A 17603-nucleotide genomic window follows, 5' to 3' on the forward strand; every position below is an offset into this window, starting at 1 on the left:
TGTTTCTTGTCTAAACAGTGTATACAAATCGTCGAGAGGATCCAGCGACTGGGTTTAACGCGGGAAGAATATTACGTGCTGAAAGCGCTGATACTAGCAAACAGTGACGCTAAATCTGACGAGCCCCAGGCGCTCTATCGTTTTCGAGATTCGATCTTAAATTCCCTGTCGGATTGTGTGGCAGCGGTGAGACCGGGCCAAGCACTCCGCGCCACGCAAAACATGCTGCTAGTGTTGCCCAGTCTCAGACAGGCCGATGGGATCGTCAGACGTTTCTGGTCCGGTATATATAAAACAGGCAAAGTACCGATGAACAAGCTCTTCGAGGAGATGCTGGAGAACGTTTGCGCTCGATGAGATACAATGTGGTTGTTGCAAATTTGGTAACTCGACCGCTCGTCGCCAGGATCATGCCGTTCTTTATTGTAAATTGACGATGCTCGCCACCAAACGTGATTATGTATTATTGTACATCGTTATTTCGGACACGGTTTTCTTTTCGATGTGCCATTGCGCTGTCGAAGATACCAGTGAGTGATAGTGCGCGGGAAAAAACGGAGTTTCTCGGTCCTTCTGCGATCCTTTTTTTATTTTCTAATAAACTTGTGGGTTTTTGGTCTTTTTTTTTTCTTTCTTGTTGCGTGCGAAGAGGACGTTGAAAGTGAAAATTCGGACAGTATCTCCGGCGATCACAGACATGTGTAGTCTTTGTTTGAAGTATCCAAACTTTCCTTTTCGAGTACCCCATTTACAGGTACAGAAAAAAAGAAAGAAAGAAAGAGAAAAGGAATAAAAAGAGGAACGGGAGAAGAAGGAAAAGTGTAACTTTTATGTTGAAACATAACAGTACAAGACGCGAGAAGACTTTCAAAGTACTCATTTTAGGATAGGCGTATGTGGAAGCCAATCGACGGCTTTATTACCAAATAAAGTGTTTCCGCTTGATCATCACGATCGCAACACTGAATAATAGTAGTTAGATAAGATGTAATAACTGTGGGTGTTTAACGTCGTAGTCATGATATCGTTGGTTAAGAATCAGCAATCAAAATTACTGTTATCGAACGGCATTTTCTCTATTCTCTTAATAATTTTTTTTTATTTTCTTTTTGTTTTATTCGTTGTGTATTCTGAGAAGCACTTGGAATCACCTCCCGTGCGTTCTCAACGTGAGATATATACATAATTATATATATATATATACTTATATATTGTCTCTTTTACATTAGCACTTGTAATTATAAATAGCTTAAATGTGAGGAGAAATCGAATAATATTAATCGATTATATTTGTGATAGCTGTATTGAACATCCATAGTTATATAGTGATGTAGAGATACGTCTTTGTACATTATTCTAGAATACATCTTTGTACAATATAAACGAGATCAAGTTAAAATGGGTGCGAAGAGACGAATGGACAAAAGATAGCGGTTAGAATGACTGAATTGTTCCTTGATCGGAGACACGCTGCTTCTACTCTATCTCTAATTCAGATTTTGTATTGGAGATATATTTTAAAGATCATTAGCAAGGCTGATGGCTAAATTATCATGCTTTCTTTGACGGTAGAAGTGTTTACCCGGTTATCAAAATGACCGCGTTATGTTATTTACGTGTGCCACACAAGAGAAAGAGCAGGAAAATATATCATTGCTAATATATATAATTATTAATATTATTTTTACAATCACATTATTACGATCATTATTATTACATTGATATGCAATTAATATTATTATTATTACCATTATTATATTCAGGGATCTTTATTATCTAGTTATTATCACTAATTATCGTTGTTATGAAGAATCACCAAGCATAATATCATTGACGCGCCTATGCGCGATCATAACGTTACACATGCCTTTCACAATGGGAAATTTTTTAAGGAGAGAACGAGAGTCATATATAGAAAGAGAGTAAGTTTCATGGAGCTTCATTTGACGACGATTGGTCGTGAGTCTACGGCGGTTTTTATCAAATTCGCTCATAATCTCTCCAGTCGTTTGGAGGGTTATTTGAATTTTTTTGGAATTACTTGTATAAAACGAGGGTTAGCATTCAAATTCAGTTCTCTTTTTTGCCCGTTATATTTTTGCTTATTCTTATATACATGGTATTAAAATTTAGGTGGCAAAAAAGGTAATACGTACGTATTTTTCTAATTATAAAATTATTTCCTCAAGACAGAAATGGTAAAAGCCGTGTGTGGATCTCGTTACATCGCGTGACTATCGTCATGGGTCTAGAGTGCAATAAAGTCAGGACGCGCAGTTTATCTTCCTTCTCAATAACCAGATAATGTCGTCCCTTTGCTCTCCCTTGATTGTCCTTATATTTTGCTCGTAAGCTACTTGAGTTTTTCTCTCTTTATTCTTTCTGCATTTAAATCTGTGGAAAACAATTTGCGGCTCGATCTCGCACTCGCTACTCTTCCTCACGCTTATCTAATTATCTGTCGCTTTCTTGATTGATTAACGTAATAAAAAAGAAGCGGATAACAATTTTTTTTCGTGCTCTGTCTGGACAGTCGCGCCCTATTTGATTTTTTAGCTAATTATTTTGTTTTCTTAAAAATTGTTTTGAGAAAGTTATTTAATACTACCCGGAATTTTTATTACAGAAAATACTAATACGTCTAAAAAAACCCATTGTAAATTATGTTTGTAAATTATATATCACAGAGATTTATTATATATTTGTAGCAGCGTTGCGTTATTATTACAAACATGTTATGCACCGCAATGTCGCACTGAAAAAATTCTTTAATGTTCCTGCAGTCTTGTTGCCGTAAGATTGATGGAACGTTTTGTGTACGGGAATTAATATCCAAAAATGATTGTCGCTGCCGTTTTCTGGATAGTCTCGAAAACGTTACGTAAAATATTTCTTCGGAAAAGTCCTTCGGTCTGTTTTCCCTTTTTCGTCTAAAAACACAATTCGAATAGCACATAACGTTCCAACAATATTGCAGCAACATAGCTGGAACGTTGCTGCAATACTCTGTGCTGTATGAGAAAAGTTAGTAGATGGAAAGTTTCCGTAAAAAAATTGCAGAAACATCTGAAGTTTTACTTCGCAGAAAATTTGTATTGCGCGCCGCGTCATGTGTGTACGTCAACATTTCGAATTCGGTAAGATTATAAAAAAGGCTATTCCTCCCGCGATGCCGACGTTTTTCTTCGTTTTTATTTTCGTCGAGGCCAACGAGCTTTCCCGTTTAACTGTGATATTCGCGTTACGGATTCCGCTGTCGCTGGAATCAATCCGTAGAATTAATGTTTCCTTCTATCTTCCCCCCCCCCCCCTTTCGTTGTTGAACGCGCGCGCTGAGGAAACTGCGGTGATGTTGAAACATCCGTCGATCCACAGATGTGTCTCTTAAAGTCTCCGCATTGACCCAACTTCTTCAACTTGAGACAAATTAGGATAATTTTCGTAAGGCGTTTCCCTTCGCATTGTGCCGCCCAATTTTGTCCCGATTTCTCCTTTTCCTTCCGTTCTTTATGTCAGATTCCAAACCATCATCCCGCTTCTTCTCCAATCAATCACTAACAATTGTGTAACTCCTGCTATATTTGGTGTCGCAAAGTTACCCCGAGACCCTCCAATCGTGCCGGCGCGATGGACGTAGGAAGGTTTTAAGATATTTTCGCTTCATCGAAAAGAGATACGAAGAGAAAGAAAGAGAAAAAAAAAGAAGAACGAAAAGCGTCAGGTATTTTTTTGTATGCGCTGCCGGATTATGAAGTTTCATACTTTTTCGAGCATTTTCCTTTGTACATATGTAATCACCGCGATTCGCCGTGGCGGTAGAATCGTAGTCTCAGGGTTGCAAGCAAGCAAACACGATACAAACGTAGGCACACTGAAATAGTTAAGCGTGCGAGTATATCTCTGTCAAAACATTGTAAGAGTAGTATGTAAAACGATAGATTTACACGAGGGGAAAGAATAGAGCGTTGTGACAAAAATGCGATACGTTGCGTAACACAGGGGAAGATTGTGGAGACGGCGGACATTTATCGCGGAGATGAAAGAGAGGCAAACGTGGACGGGGGGGATCCCAAGCAGAGCGAAAACTCACGCAAAAGTAAAGATGACATCAAAAAGCAAACCTCTCCAGAAAGTTGGGAAACATTTCTCGAAAGTTTAACGTTTTTAATGAAACACAACTTGACTTTTTGCGACTGTACTTTGATTGGACTCTTCAATGACTTTCGCCGAGAAAACGCAAATCTCTCGTGCACGCGAAATGATTAAAATCTCGCAGAAATTATATTTTACGAATGTGTGAAAACATTTGAAGCATTGAAAATTCTGATTTTCTATTCGCAAAACACAAAATAAAAGCTTAAGGATACAAATCTAACGAAATACTGAATACCGTGCTGTATCGTACAAATTATATTCTTATTGTAATAGTATCAGTTTTGTTAAAAAGTGTCATTTTGTATCCGTTACTATCTATTATTATCACCATTAAGTCCTGACGTACAGTTATGAGTGTCGGAGATAATCCAAGTTGAGATTATCGCGAACCACGTCAAACAGCATTTCTCCATTTCGAAATCACAACTCGATCGATTTTCTGTCGCGGTCAAAATATGATATTTTTGACAGTCGTCACGATGCCATTTTAATGATCCTTTCGACATCGTCGTGACTTCTTGTTCCGCTTGGGATGGAATTGTCGACGAAGGTATAATTATTACGGGGCATTGTATGGCGAGACGATTATAGGTTTTTATTTTTCGGCGGTACGATTTTACAAAACTCGCGTTTCGCTGCTCGGTTTCGAAGGGCCTTCCATCCTGTTTTGGAAAAGCGCCTCGTACACCGTGGGAGTCAATTCTGTATCTTACACTACAGTGAAAATGCTAAAAGCGAGTAGCTTTAACCGTTTTCCTAGAAAGAGACAAAGCCGCTTGTTTTTAACATTTTTACTTGTAAGATACAGAATTGACTCCCTCGTCTCGAACGGTGACTTGTTATTTCCTTGAGATCTCGTATTAGAGGATGATTAGAACTACGTGTAATTCATCGTGGAAGGCCTTGGCTCGAGAAGATCCTCTCGCAAGGGAAAAATGTGATGTGCGACGTGACTCTCTTCTTTCCCGAGGACAAGGGTAGGACGATCGTATAGCGCTAATAATCCGTGGTTAAGTAAGTTCCTTCGGCGGCGGAGATCTTGCCCTTTTTTCGTTTGATTTTGCGATACGAGAACGCGTCTACACCGAGGGTATATTTATTACAAATAGTTCACGGATGAAAATATTCACGAGATGTATGACGAGGTGCGATTCTTTTTTTCACATTTGTGAAAAGCGAACTGTTTCGTAAGTGCAAATTCGGATATTCGCATCTCTCCTCGGGTCCTTTAATTATTGTAATATAGAAATCAAAATGCGAAATTGTTGAACTTCTATTTTTTTTCAATCTCCTCGTTGTCCCGCGAGTCGTCGCTCTTTCTGTCTCAAGTCCGTCGATGTGATTCGCGTAAGAAGAGAGATACTGCTTCTACGATGATTATAAATATGTACGTAGTTACTTTGTAATGTAGGTTCTATACATAATTTTTATATGTGCGCATATTGAGAAAATGAGAGAGAGAGAGAGAGAGAGAGAGAGAGAGAGAGAGAGAAAGAGAGAAAGAGAGCTGTATAGTTCGGTGTGTATCTATAAAAAAAAGAGTGAGGCCGAAGAGATAATAGTAGCATCGACGTTGTCGACGCAACTACGAGTGGTAGCGTCGCGAAATTACGCAACGCGAGCGATTAGAATGGTTCGTATGAGAGAGAGAGAAAGAGAAAGAGAGGGAACGAGTATGTATGTTAATTAAAATGTGACGATATCTACAACGAGATGCAGAAAATAAATCAACAAACGACACGCTGTATGGAACTACCTCGGTAATTGTGTCTTCGTTTATTGTTTCCTTACGATCGTTCACTTCTTTTTCTTTAATCTGCGACTACTCGACCGGTCTTCATAGACCGTTTTTATTTCAAGATCATCTTGAGTAATGTCTTAAAATACAATCACAGAGGGCTTTGTGTTATTATTGTAATAATACGCCTCTGTGTATGTGGGTGTGTTTCTGATTGTGATTGATTTGCTTACAACACACTAAGATAAGTATAAGACTAGGAACACCGGTCCTTATCAGGGAGCGATAATTCATTCTACATATGTCTGCAATGCCTTTTTATTAATGTAGACAAATATCTACTTATAATTAACGTCGATTCCGAACGGCATGTCAGAGCAGGTTTCTTTGGAAGATGTTCTCGGTGGCTGGGCCTTTCGAGAACCATTCGCATATAAGACTAATATAGCTTTTCCTTTCTCATAACTCCGAAATATGCTTCTTTTTATATTTTATTACAGATAAGCCGGTATTCATAGTCAGATCTTACGTTTAAGACCGTCTTAAGTTTATCTTAAGACGCTGTATATAACATTTTACTGGCTACGGAGTATCTAAAGATGATCTTACTACGATCTTAAATATAAGACCTGACTATGAATATCATTCATAGAAATTATAACAGAATTCACCCGAGGATTTTTTCAGATGTCTGGCGACAGGCGTCCAATAGACACCAATAAGAGTTACATAACATGTATCAATATATTGTAATTTTTCACTCAATAATATAAATGCAAGGTCGGGAAAGTTACTTAAATGAAGGTATCTAGTTACAGTTACAGTTTTTTTCGCTAAAAATGTAACTAGTTGCAGTTACAAGTTACCAATTCTGAAAAGTAACGCGTCACAGTTACAGTTACTCAAAAAGTAACGTATCGCTTGTTACTTTGCAGTTACTTTGTTGCAATAAAAATAATCTGCATTTGAATTGTCAAGTGTCGATAAAGGCGTTTATGCGCGAATGCAATCTGTGCCTGATGCGATCTGTGGAGGTTTAAAACGTATAGAAAATAACTATTAATATCCCAGATAGCACAAGACACTCCTATGAACATTTTAAGAATATTTGAAATATTCCATAGGTCATTCTTGTATACTTATCTTGTGTTCGTGTGTTCCGGGTGAAGCTACACAATGTTAGGCGTTTTATTCAACGCGGGATCTCGGATTTCGTTTCAACGTGATTTCTTTAACTTTGCGGACGCAGTTGTATGCCGAGATATTTATCGAGAATTTTGAAGAAATTCTCATCTCAGTTTTCAACAAGGTGCGCACATTTAATGCCGCTAATGTGCCGATCACGCGTGATTCAACGTTTCATTTCCGGTGAGGGATTGGGGAGAGTCTCCAATAAGCCGCCGTGTAACAGCGGTCGAAAACACTTTCCTGGACGTTATCGCGGCGATAGAACAACCGCGCGGAGGGACCGGGCGCGGTTCTCGTTTTACAAGAGACGAGAATCGCCTTGTATTTCACGTGCCGTTGTGGCCGTGGCTCGCCGATGCCAGTTAAGTACGTGAAAATGTGCCGATTCTAACGAAACGACGGTCCGTCGCTTGTCCGCGCGGATATTACAGTTCGAGAAGCGAGATGCCACGGAGAGTGTACGTTTTACTTCTCCTGTACGCGACGATAATTCTCAACGGTAAGTACACAGGTGCAAAATTCGTATTGCATTAACAGATATCACATGTTCCAAACGGTCCGCGGTAAATTTTTGGATTAATTCAACATAATGTGGATATGTTAAATGGTGACATTAATACTATGTTAATGTTTTTCAGCGCGAAATAAGTGCGAGCGTCAAAGTGATTTAAAATAAATTTTGTGCAAAATCGATGTATTTTCAGTGATAAAATTAACTGGAAAAAAGTTGTTTTTATATTTTACAACTGTAATAATTCGGACTTTTATGTTGTGGAATAAAATCAATATCCTTTTGCTGTAAATTTTAACAGATAAATTCTGTCGCTGATAATACGGAACATACATATCTATTGTGTAAAATTTAAAAAAATGGGAACGCTTTGTGATATTTTTACACTTTTTTTATTTGTTTTAGTAATTTAATTGATTTAACACTTGAGTTTAATTAATACAACAGCGATATTTTAAGTTAACATACGAGTGTGTTAAATATTTAACGCGAAACTTTTACCCGGTGCATTTTTTTAACAAAAAAATCACAAATGTTCCAATTACGAAAACAGAAAACTGAAATAATATCAATTTTACCGAATTATGTACGTCATATTTTGGCCACGACGGGGTCAATGTGACATCAAATTGACACTATCCTGACTTTGCCTCTTCTCCCTGGGATTTTACATTCGCCGACGGAGATCTCCGAAAAGAAGGAAAGCGTTCGTCGATCCTCGAGGACGCCGAATTATCGCGAGCGTGTCGTCAGAGCGTTATTTCAGGATTTGTGCAGTGAATCGCGAAACTAAAAACCACCAGTGCCTGAAGATTAACCGACAACTAATTCATTTGCGATCTCGCATCAAGCTGGACTCGGTTTTGCACTGTTCTTAAAGCATTCGATCATAAATGATGAAACTTTATTTTTGCACTCTCCATTTCAAATATTCCAGAGTTCTGCAATAAAAATTCTTGGTTTTGTGTTAAACCTATGCCGATTAAGGTCGCTTAGGACGATCCATTATCCCCGTCAGATTTGTATTTGATTTTCAACTCTCGCGGTTCTTTTTATAACTTGTCACATCTTGCATTGTCGTGGTTCTCTTTTGACGTACATTTAACACACCTGTATATTCTGATCTTTCAATTGTTTATCGCATCGCAGAGTATGTACGTACGTAAAATTATACATAGGATACTATTTTAAATTTTGACACGAATTGTCTGTAAAGAGAGCTTCGAACTAAATTGAGGGCAGAATATTTGATCTTCGCTCATTTACGAGGAATAATTCGAACCGCAAAGAGTTAACATTGTCAATTTCCCCGAAAATTTGATTACGTATAAAGTTACGCGATCGAAGAACTAATTTCCGCGTTTAAAAGGATCCCTCGGCCATCTTTTTTTTGCCGACACAGTTAAATACATAATAGTTTAGACTTCCGAACTGAGATAAGAATATTCTAGTTGATTATACACCATTGACCTAAAAAACATGGTGTTCTTCTACAGGGGGAAGGGGATCAAGGGGAAGAAGGAAACAGTAAAATTTAAAAATCGCGTATCGACAGTTCGGTGTACGATCGACAACCATATCGACGCACAGTTCTGAAAAGTCGAAATAGACGCGTGAACAACATCTTAAGTAATATACATGTTATTGCGAATAATATTACCACAGCCCCGGTGGTCGAGCTGGCTAAGACGCCCGTCACGGATTGTAGGGAGGTCCCGGGTTCGAATCCCGGCTGGGGTAATATTTTTCGCAATAAGAATTTTAATCGCCAGATACGGTCAACAAAATCACCAATATTCTGAACTGAGTGTTCTAAGTATGAAAATGTTCTGCTGTGCGGTCCGTAACTTATCCTGGTGTTATTTTGTGCACAAAGTCAATAAAAAGAATTGCAAGCGCAAAAACTATATTTGACTGTGTCGGTAAAAAAGATGGCTGAGGGATCCACTTAAAAGACGAGGAGATTTCGCGCGTTTACGAGGATTTCTCATCTCGGTAAAAAAAAAAGAACGTTTTCCTCAGCGTATCTTTTCTTCTTTGCAGCAGAATGCGCGAGTGGTATTCGAGATCGTTGCTCGGAACTGATCGAGTTCGACGTCGACGAGATCGAGAATCACTTGTCCGAATTAAATCTCACGGACGTGCCTACGGTGAAGATGATGACCGCCGGATTCAAGTGTCCGGTCTCCGATCTGCCTTTCGGTGCGCTGAAGTCGGACTGGGCCAGACTGTTGTTGCTGCGAGAGGCTCAACCCGACGGGTCGATCGTCAAGCTCAAGCTCGTACGGTTGATGCGACTATTAATAATCGCTTATTACCAAATGGAGGAGCGTATTCAAGCGACGGGTCCTGAGGCGCAGGCCGCAGAGTAAGCCGAGCGGAATTTTCTTTCCCTTCTCCGCAGGTCCTCGGTAGCAAGGAAGATGAATTTTGATTCTTCGAGAGATCGATCGCCTCTCCTCGTTTCGTTAATTCAATTTAATTGGTCCTCGCGAGATTCGCTATAATCGGATAGCGTCACTCCGAACAATTATTCCCGTCTCTCGTCACGGGCGATTACGCATCCCGGCGACATATTAAAATAGCGCATACATTCGCTAAATATTTGATTTGCAAAACGTGACGGGAGTCGCTCGCGAAAACTCTAAGTGCGCGAATTGCATGATTCTTTGAAAATGAGCTTTAACAATTCAGCAGTAGCTTATTTGCCGAAGGTAAGTGCAGTTGGAGACACGTTCCCTTGTAATCAAACTCGCTCGAACTTTGGTCCAGTACACGTTTCGCGTCTGTGTTTAAGTTGGGATTTAAGCTAAGAGGAGCGAGAAGAGAAGCCCTGGGATGATGAATTTATCGAATCGCTGCCATTACGGCCGGTCTAAATCCACGCAAGTTTTACGGCGTATATACGCAAGGCGCTTCAATCGTATCCAATTTTGCCGGCAATTTTTTCCTTCTCTTTAATCCTCAACGTAAAAAGTTTAACAGCTTCTCGGTACCTCGAGTGAAAAGTTGCGAATAAATCGTAAACGCGTTTGCGTATTTTTCACGTGAGAACCTCTCTTCCGCCAAAAATTTCAGAATATAATGTAACAGAATTCGATAGAAATCTCTCGCTGCGATAATTTCAGGAAATCTCTGGTAGGTGAAACAACGACGACCACGGACGAGACGAGCCCAAGCAACGGCAGTAATTTCTCGGGACCCGAAACCCCGGGCAACAATGCGAGTCGTCGTTGTTCGCGTACGGATTCGTTCTCGAACGATATAACGCGACTGGCCACCCGGAACGACTGCCCGGGGATAAAATCGAGCGCGACGATAATCGAAATCGCGACGATGAGGAACCTGCCGAGTCCCAATGGAACAGCCGCTGACGTTCCACCCTCCGCGACGCGTCAGAACGTTACGTCGTCGATCGATCCTGGCGGCGCGAAGAAGGCAGCGTTGAAAATCCTGGGTAATTGCTTGAAGCATTCTTTCAAGGACGTCGCGCGGGCACAGAGCAAGGTGTTCGAGATCGTGAGGGATAAGGCGCGAAAGGGCAACGAGATCGACGATCGCGGGGGAGATCGCACCCTCATCAGACTATCGTCGCCCGCGAACGAATCCTGGCAACACGTGACGTTCGCCACGAGGGCTCCGCTAACTCTCTCTGGCATAGCAGCGCCGGCCTATCGAACGCGGGGATCAAACGGGCTGAGGAAAAGCCCGCGGAAGTTGCAGAAACGCATGAAATTAAACAAGGACCTTTACGAAGTCTTCAGACGGTTTTACGGCGTCGGCGAAAATGAAAAGGGCACGAAGTGAGTGTCTTCCGCCCCTAGTAGCACAGTGTATCGGCACACAGTGGCCCAAATACAACCAAACATTGGGCCATTGTTTAACCAATGTTTGGTCAGTGCACTGTGCTACTAGGGGCGTTTCGATGTCGCACGAAATGGTCGTGCTTCTCCCCGGACTTCTTCGATAAGCTCCGTGTACTTTTAAACGCTCGAGATTATTGTTGCAAAGTATATAGTGAAAAGTTGAAAATAAGTCTTTTATAGACACGAACAAACACAACACACACAAACTTAAAGAGTATAAGAAATTTTCTGTTGGCTATAGTTCAGGATAAATGATTCTATTATACAGGGTGTACCGGGAGGAAAGGTCAATATTCTGAGAGGCGATAGTTATCGGTCATTTCAAGCAAAAGTGTTCATACAGATATATGTCCCATTCCCCACTGTTTCTGAGATAGAGCTACTTGAATGTCTCGTGTATTTACTTTTTTCCGTACACTTCACCCTTCATCCAAACTCATAAACGTCTGCGGGAATTTACTCTTACACGTCTGTGGACTGTTGTGCTGATAACATTGTAGAAATGTTCAAAACGTAAAGGAACGTCACGATGTTACTTATTGTTAGACGAGCAACCATGTTCACGCCACGTTCACACAAGAATTGAAAAATTTTTGTTAACAGTGAAATTTTTGAAAATTTATTATAATCTGCAGAAATGTATCACTTGAACGATAAATATTAGAAATAGCACGTAGCATTTCTTTCTTGTCAGTAATTTTGCAACATTTTTGCTTAAAAAGCCGATACTATCACCGCCTAGAATATTGACCTTTCCTCCAGGAACACCCTGTATAACGTGTGTTTCCATATTCTATATACATATTTAATAAGAAATACGTAAATTATACATAAACCACAAATATGTGACAAAAGGCTCGTATGATATAAATCAGAATCGAGGAGAAAGGGCTCTGAGCCGTGACGAGATGTATGTGTCAAATTTATAAAATAATTTATTAAATAAACTAGCATAAAGCTAGTTTAACAATAAATTATTTTATAAATTGACACATACATCTCGTCACGGCTCAGAGCCCTTTCTCCTCGATTCTGATAAACCACAAATATAAGTAAAAATAGAAGAAAGTCCCCTATTATGAGATAACGCGTTTTCAACATCCAATTTTACAAATCTTTTTTCGCAACAATTATCGCGCACGATCTAACGAATTTTCCACTAAACAGATTTCACAATTCACCGAGAGCGTAGTGGAACCAACAGATGATGTCTATTAATTTATCAGGAACCCCGAGAATCTCATATTAGGGGGACTCTCTTCTATATGTATATTATGTTATAACTATATGTTCTGAATTTTACTCACTTTTAGAAAATACGATCTAATAAGAGCGATACCTCGATTGCGAATCAGTAACGAAGAGCAAAGAGAGGAAAAACGTTATAAAGAAAGAAATAGATGTACTGCGTGTCAAATTCTTGCGTGTCGTGCATTTTTCACGTGATTATTATCAGGCTTCGCCGGGCGAACAACTTTTGCCGAATGTCTCGTACAGAATCTCCATAAATTGATACTTCGATATATCTTCTTCCTATTCTTGTAACATTTGTACGAAACGGTTCGTCGATTTTCGACGTCTGTCTCGTCGGCTGATAAATATGAGAAAAGCGTGTCTCGCTTCCTATCAAACTTTCACGTCGGTCTAATTGCCTTGTGTGTTAATTCAACATAATATGTTAAACGGCGACACTAATACCATCCCACGCAGCACGCATGTCTAAAAGCCATCTTTAAGACGTCTTTAAGTCGTCTTTTAGACATACATATTTAAAAGATGACTTAAAGACGTCTTAAAGGTGCCTTTTAGACATGCGTGCTGTATGGGTATATGGTTGCTAATATTATAGTAATAATTACTATAAAAATATATTATAAAGATATTCCTGGCTATAATTATTTTACTATGCAATTGTTATAGTTTCAAATACTACATGTTTTTCCCTCGGTGTACGGGTGTGCGATAAATAGTACGAGTAACATCGTAGCGCGAGATACGAGATTCGGTCGCGAAGCGTATGATTTACCCGGCACACAATCGCGAGTCGCGTGCCGCTTATTTCGCCGTTCTGTTTCGTACCTATTGTTTACACGAGAGGAGACGCGGAGCACGTTCGATCGACGGCGGCGGCACGTATATGATCCGCGTTACGACGTTTCGATATATCTATTTTCGACGCCGCGCCGGTGTGTTTTTCGCGCGGGCACGTCTGCCACGCGCACGTGTTGCGCGCCCGCGGAGATGCACGAGGAATTCGCGACCCTATAAAAATCGAGATTTATACGACGCGACGGGGATGCATCGCGGGCATTACATTCTCGGTCCCGTTTACGGGCGCATCGATTGTATCGCGAGATTCGCGCGCGCGGCTATATGTGAGTTACGACTCGGCTCGACCCTTTAAATAAAATCGGAAACGAGCGAACGCCCCAAAGCTTTTGTCCGTCTAATGAAGCGCAATAAGAGAACATTTTCCCTCGGCGATCTGAAATTTAATTTGACGGCGACTCCTACGGATTGACGTAATAAGCGCAGAACGGAGGGGGCGCCTCGCGCCCGGCGCGGCGCGAGCGAGTGACCGCGTTACTTTATTAAATAAATGTAAATCAATCGTAGGAGCGATAAGGGAGCACTTCCAGTTTGAAACTTTCGCCGGACCGCGGTGAAACGGCACGGAGAGCGTGGAGAAAAGTAAGCCGAGAAACTAATCATGAGCTCGAATTCAATCGCGGGATTTCCGCGGAATCATCGTTCGGAACCGCGCCGCCGCGCCAGGATCCGCTTGCTCGCGCGTCCCCCCTCCCCTCCCCCAACCTAATATTAATTTCAATCTACATAAATGCATAATAATAAATTCAATAGCGGCTGGCGCGGATGCGCGCGACGTCGTCGAATCGGAAATATTACAGTATTCGGAAAAATTCTCCTTGCGGCGGCGGGCTTTTTCTTTCTTTCTTCCCTCGAACGAAAGGAGCAGAGCTGCGTCTATCGTGTCGTCCGTCCGAATAATCGTTTCACTAATAATCGTTATACAGTCAGACTGTCGCCACAAATGCTTCAAGGCGCTCTTCTCCTTTCTTTCGATAAAGATAGAAGAAGATCGAGAAATGCTTCAAAGCAAGCGCCTGCTCGCAGCCGATAGCGTTGTATTTTCACACGTAGCGGATAAATAAGTTATTAATGTATGCCTAATGCAAAGTTTTTTGACAGAAGCAGATTTTGTTGTAGAGAAGGATTTCAAAGTTGGCTTGGCTAAAGCGGGAATAATCACTGCTCTCTCCTTGAAAACTTAAGGGTTGTGAAAAAATTGTTAAAGATAAGCATAGTTTTTGGGCCGTTAAAGTGGAATGACCCCTTAAATGTTTCTTTACGTTTGTTTTACTGTGTGCGTATACATTTTTTAATTGCCAATGTTATACTTACGTCTCCTGTAAATACAGGGTGTTGAAAAAGGGGCGAAATATGTTATTTCGACTTGTTTCCGGGCATGCTAAATCTTCTTAAAACATTTTACTCTATGTTTCAACACGCTGTATAAATAGCATTATAAGCTTTTATACCTGTTCAATATTGGCGAATAATTTTTCATATGAGAGACATTCTCAAAATTTTACGCACACCTTTTATTATATTTTTTATTACATTGAAAAATGAATGGGCAACCTCATCTATGCAGGTGGTTTGTCTTTTACCGGATGTCATTGATTAAAGCCTAATCTACAATGTGCTATCCGCGTCTAGAATCATTTTATTTTGTAGCCAACAAACACGTTTAAAAAGATTTGTGCAAGTTGATAAATTGTATATTATACATTGTATAATTGTACACTGACGACAAATTTTTTAAATCGTAGATAAATTTAATATCGCCAGTAGTTAAAAACCAATAATATCTCATTTTAACGATCTACACTGGCCAATGTTTTTATTTTAAAAAACAAAACACGTTATAACGTTTCGGTCCTGGATTTGGACCCTTGTCAAGTAATCTGAAATCATATAAAACTCCGCACGACCTTAATAAAATAATTACAACGATCCGCACGATTGCTTAATAAAATAATTACAACGAAAACAAATCACAGAAATTCATACCGGTTACAAAATTATAAGAGATCACATATTAATTGTTTGGCCAATACCATTATGACAGGAAGCTGTGTACAAGCAGGAGAAGGATTACACCTTATTAAGGTTTAAAAAATGTCAAGAATAAATAAACTTACATATTAGTAAAAAAATAACAATTGCACTCATTGGTAGAAGAGTGCAAAGTCCATTGAAATTGCATCGTCGATTATTAAATATGAATAAAAGTGACAAGAGAACTGTATTAGACGAGAGATCAAGTTGAATTGACGGGCAAGGAAATAAATAAGACAATGATGAATACGAGATAAAACATAATATGAACAACAATTAGAGAGTCACATGTATTCTACATGATGACCAGTTAAATTCGTTATTATTTGATTTCAAGCTACGATCGTAAAGCTTTACGTAACGCGGAAAATCGCAAAAAATTAATAAATTCATCGGCTCTGTCTCTCGATTATAAGAAAAAAATTCTTTTAGGACGAAATAGCGAGGTAGAGCCAGGCTTCAATGAATAATCATCTTGCTTCTCAGTTGAATATTCAGGTTTACCCATTCAATCCCTATTAAAAATTGCGACTGTTGAATCGTTTCGAGATACAACACTTGCCCTCCCGAGCATTCGGTCTGTCGCGAGACGCTCTCGAGACGAGATTCAAATGACGACTACAAATACGGGGTCTTAAAGGCATCGCGATGTGTAGGTAATTGTTACGCCGTCGTAAGGTTGATTATAGTAATTTTCCTTGCTTCACCCAATTTTCCTCGCTCGCGACCGTCTCTTTACAACTCCGGCATGGAAATTAGCCTCGCGATTAGTCGTATCGCGTTCGACAAAGACCAACGAGATTGTTGTCGCCGGGGTAAAAGCGGGGGTTAATATTTCAGTTGTTCCGCTGTGTTTTACGGTTCTGTTACGCCACCCGGGAAACGAGATTCGCGGAGATCCCTCGCGACGTGTTCGATACCAGAATTTCGAGGCGATATCGACGCGAAACGTCGTTAATTTGATCCGTCCATCTTCTGGAGACCGTAAAGATACCTCGCGTACTTAATTCGAGAAGACGATACCCGATAAGCCGGTTCCAGCGTGATCACCTGATCAGCACGAAGTTATTTTTGCATAAAATTAGCGTAAAAGCGGGACGAGTGTCGATACGATCCCTTTTTACGACCGCTTCTCGATCCCCGGGCCTTCTACATTGGTAACCTTCAACTATTCGGAACACCCGGGAGTCTCGTTTGCATGCCCGGCAGTCGCGCGCTGCCGGAAGGGTAGAAAAAGTTTCGACCCCGCGTCGGTCCCGGGCGAATATTAGCGTCGCGTCCGGGTACACGTGACACCCGTCGTTCCGCAATTCCGCGGACGCGACCACGGGGCCCGCGGGTCTTGGGGGCTTCCGACTGTTTCGATTTTCGACAGCGCCGGTTTTCGAAAGTTCGCCGAAAGCAGCTGCGTTGTCGCTCGGCGAAAACGGGTGCGCGATGGAGAACGTCTCCGGTATGAATTTTATATCGCGACGCGCGGACACGTTGTTTCTCGTCGCCGGAAGCGGACTGTCGCGTAACGGCGATTATTCGGTGTCCAGACCCGCGGCAGAATGGCTGTCTTGCACTCTCAAGACAATGTTTCATGTTTCAAGTCTTTGTCTTGAAGTGACGCAGAATAACTGTCTTGTGTCTTAAGGGGATGCTGGAGTGATTCTGCACTTTTGGCACCTTTTGCTCCTAGAACTATCAATTCGTGAAAACATTTGTGTAATATATAAATTATGTAGCTTTTGTGTACAGACCGACAGTGTCCCACTATTCAGATTAAGTGAAAGAACAGCCTGGTATCATTGGAATTAAGTTTAGGAGCTTTACAAAAAATCTATTCACTCGAATAGGTTATAGGCAAGATTTTTGTTAAGCTCCTAAACTTAATTCCAATGATACTATGCTGTTCTTTCACTTAATCTGAATAGTGGCACACTGTCGGTCTGTACACAAGGGCCACATAATTTATAAATATATTACACAAATGTTTTCACGAATTGATAGTTCTAGG

At 40.5% G+C, this 17603-nt stretch overlaps 2 protein-coding genes and 1 non-coding gene across 7 annotated transcripts in view; all 3 read left to right on the top strand.

The window, feature by feature from the left end:
- LOC105561838 (steroid hormone receptor ERR1) overlaps positions 1-4449 on the top strand; it is a 35272-nt gene extending 30823 nt beyond the window's left edge. For all 5 annotated transcript variants that reach the window (XM_012012185.1, XM_012012183.1, XM_012012184.1 and 2 more), the window contains one exon: positions 19-4449. In XM_012012185.1, coding sequence (XP_011867575.1) covers positions 19-357 — 339 coding nt within the window. In that variant the 3' untranslated portion in view covers positions 358-4449. The remainder of the gene's footprint in view (positions 1-18) is intronic.
- Positions 4450-7447: 2998 nt separating this feature from the next.
- Positions 7448-11829, top strand: LOC105561839. The gene is made up of 3 exons (XM_012012189.1): positions 7448-7580; positions 9636-9960; positions 10721-11829. The coding sequence occupies exons 1-3, from the start codon at positions 7526-7528 to the stop codon at positions 11397-11399; spliced, it is 1059 nt and encodes a 352-aa protein (XP_011867579.1). The 5' UTR covers positions 7448-7525; the 3' UTR covers positions 11400-11829.
- On the top strand, positions 9257-9332 carry Trnav-cac. Its single transcript is given in 2 exon segments — positions 9257-9292; positions 9299-9332. It is a non-coding gene; the product is annotated as a tRNA-Val (tRNA).
- Positions 11830-17603: the final 5774 nt, after the last annotated feature.

Source organism: Vollenhovia emeryi, unplaced genomic scaffold (genome assembly GCF_000949405.1).
Source record: "Vollenhovia emeryi isolate VEMERY1.0 unplaced genomic scaffold, V.emery_V1.0 DF939199.1, whole genome shotgun sequence".
Taxonomy (NCBI): Eukaryota; Metazoa; Arthropoda; class Insecta; order Hymenoptera; family Formicidae; genus Vollenhovia; species Vollenhovia emeryi.

Coding starts and splice junctions, on each gene's coding strand:
- LOC105561839 (XM_012012189.1), top strand. CDS start 7,526: ATGCCACGGAGAGTGTACGTTTTACTTCTCCTGTACGCGACGATAATT. Junction 7,581..9,635: donor CGCGACGATAATTCTCAACG/GTAAGTACACAG, acceptor TCTTCTTTGCAG/CAGAATGCGCGAGTGGTATT. Junction 9,961..10,720: donor CCTGAGGCGCAGGCCGCAGA/GTAAGCCGAGCG, acceptor CGATAATTTCAG/GAAATCTCTGGTAGGTGAAA.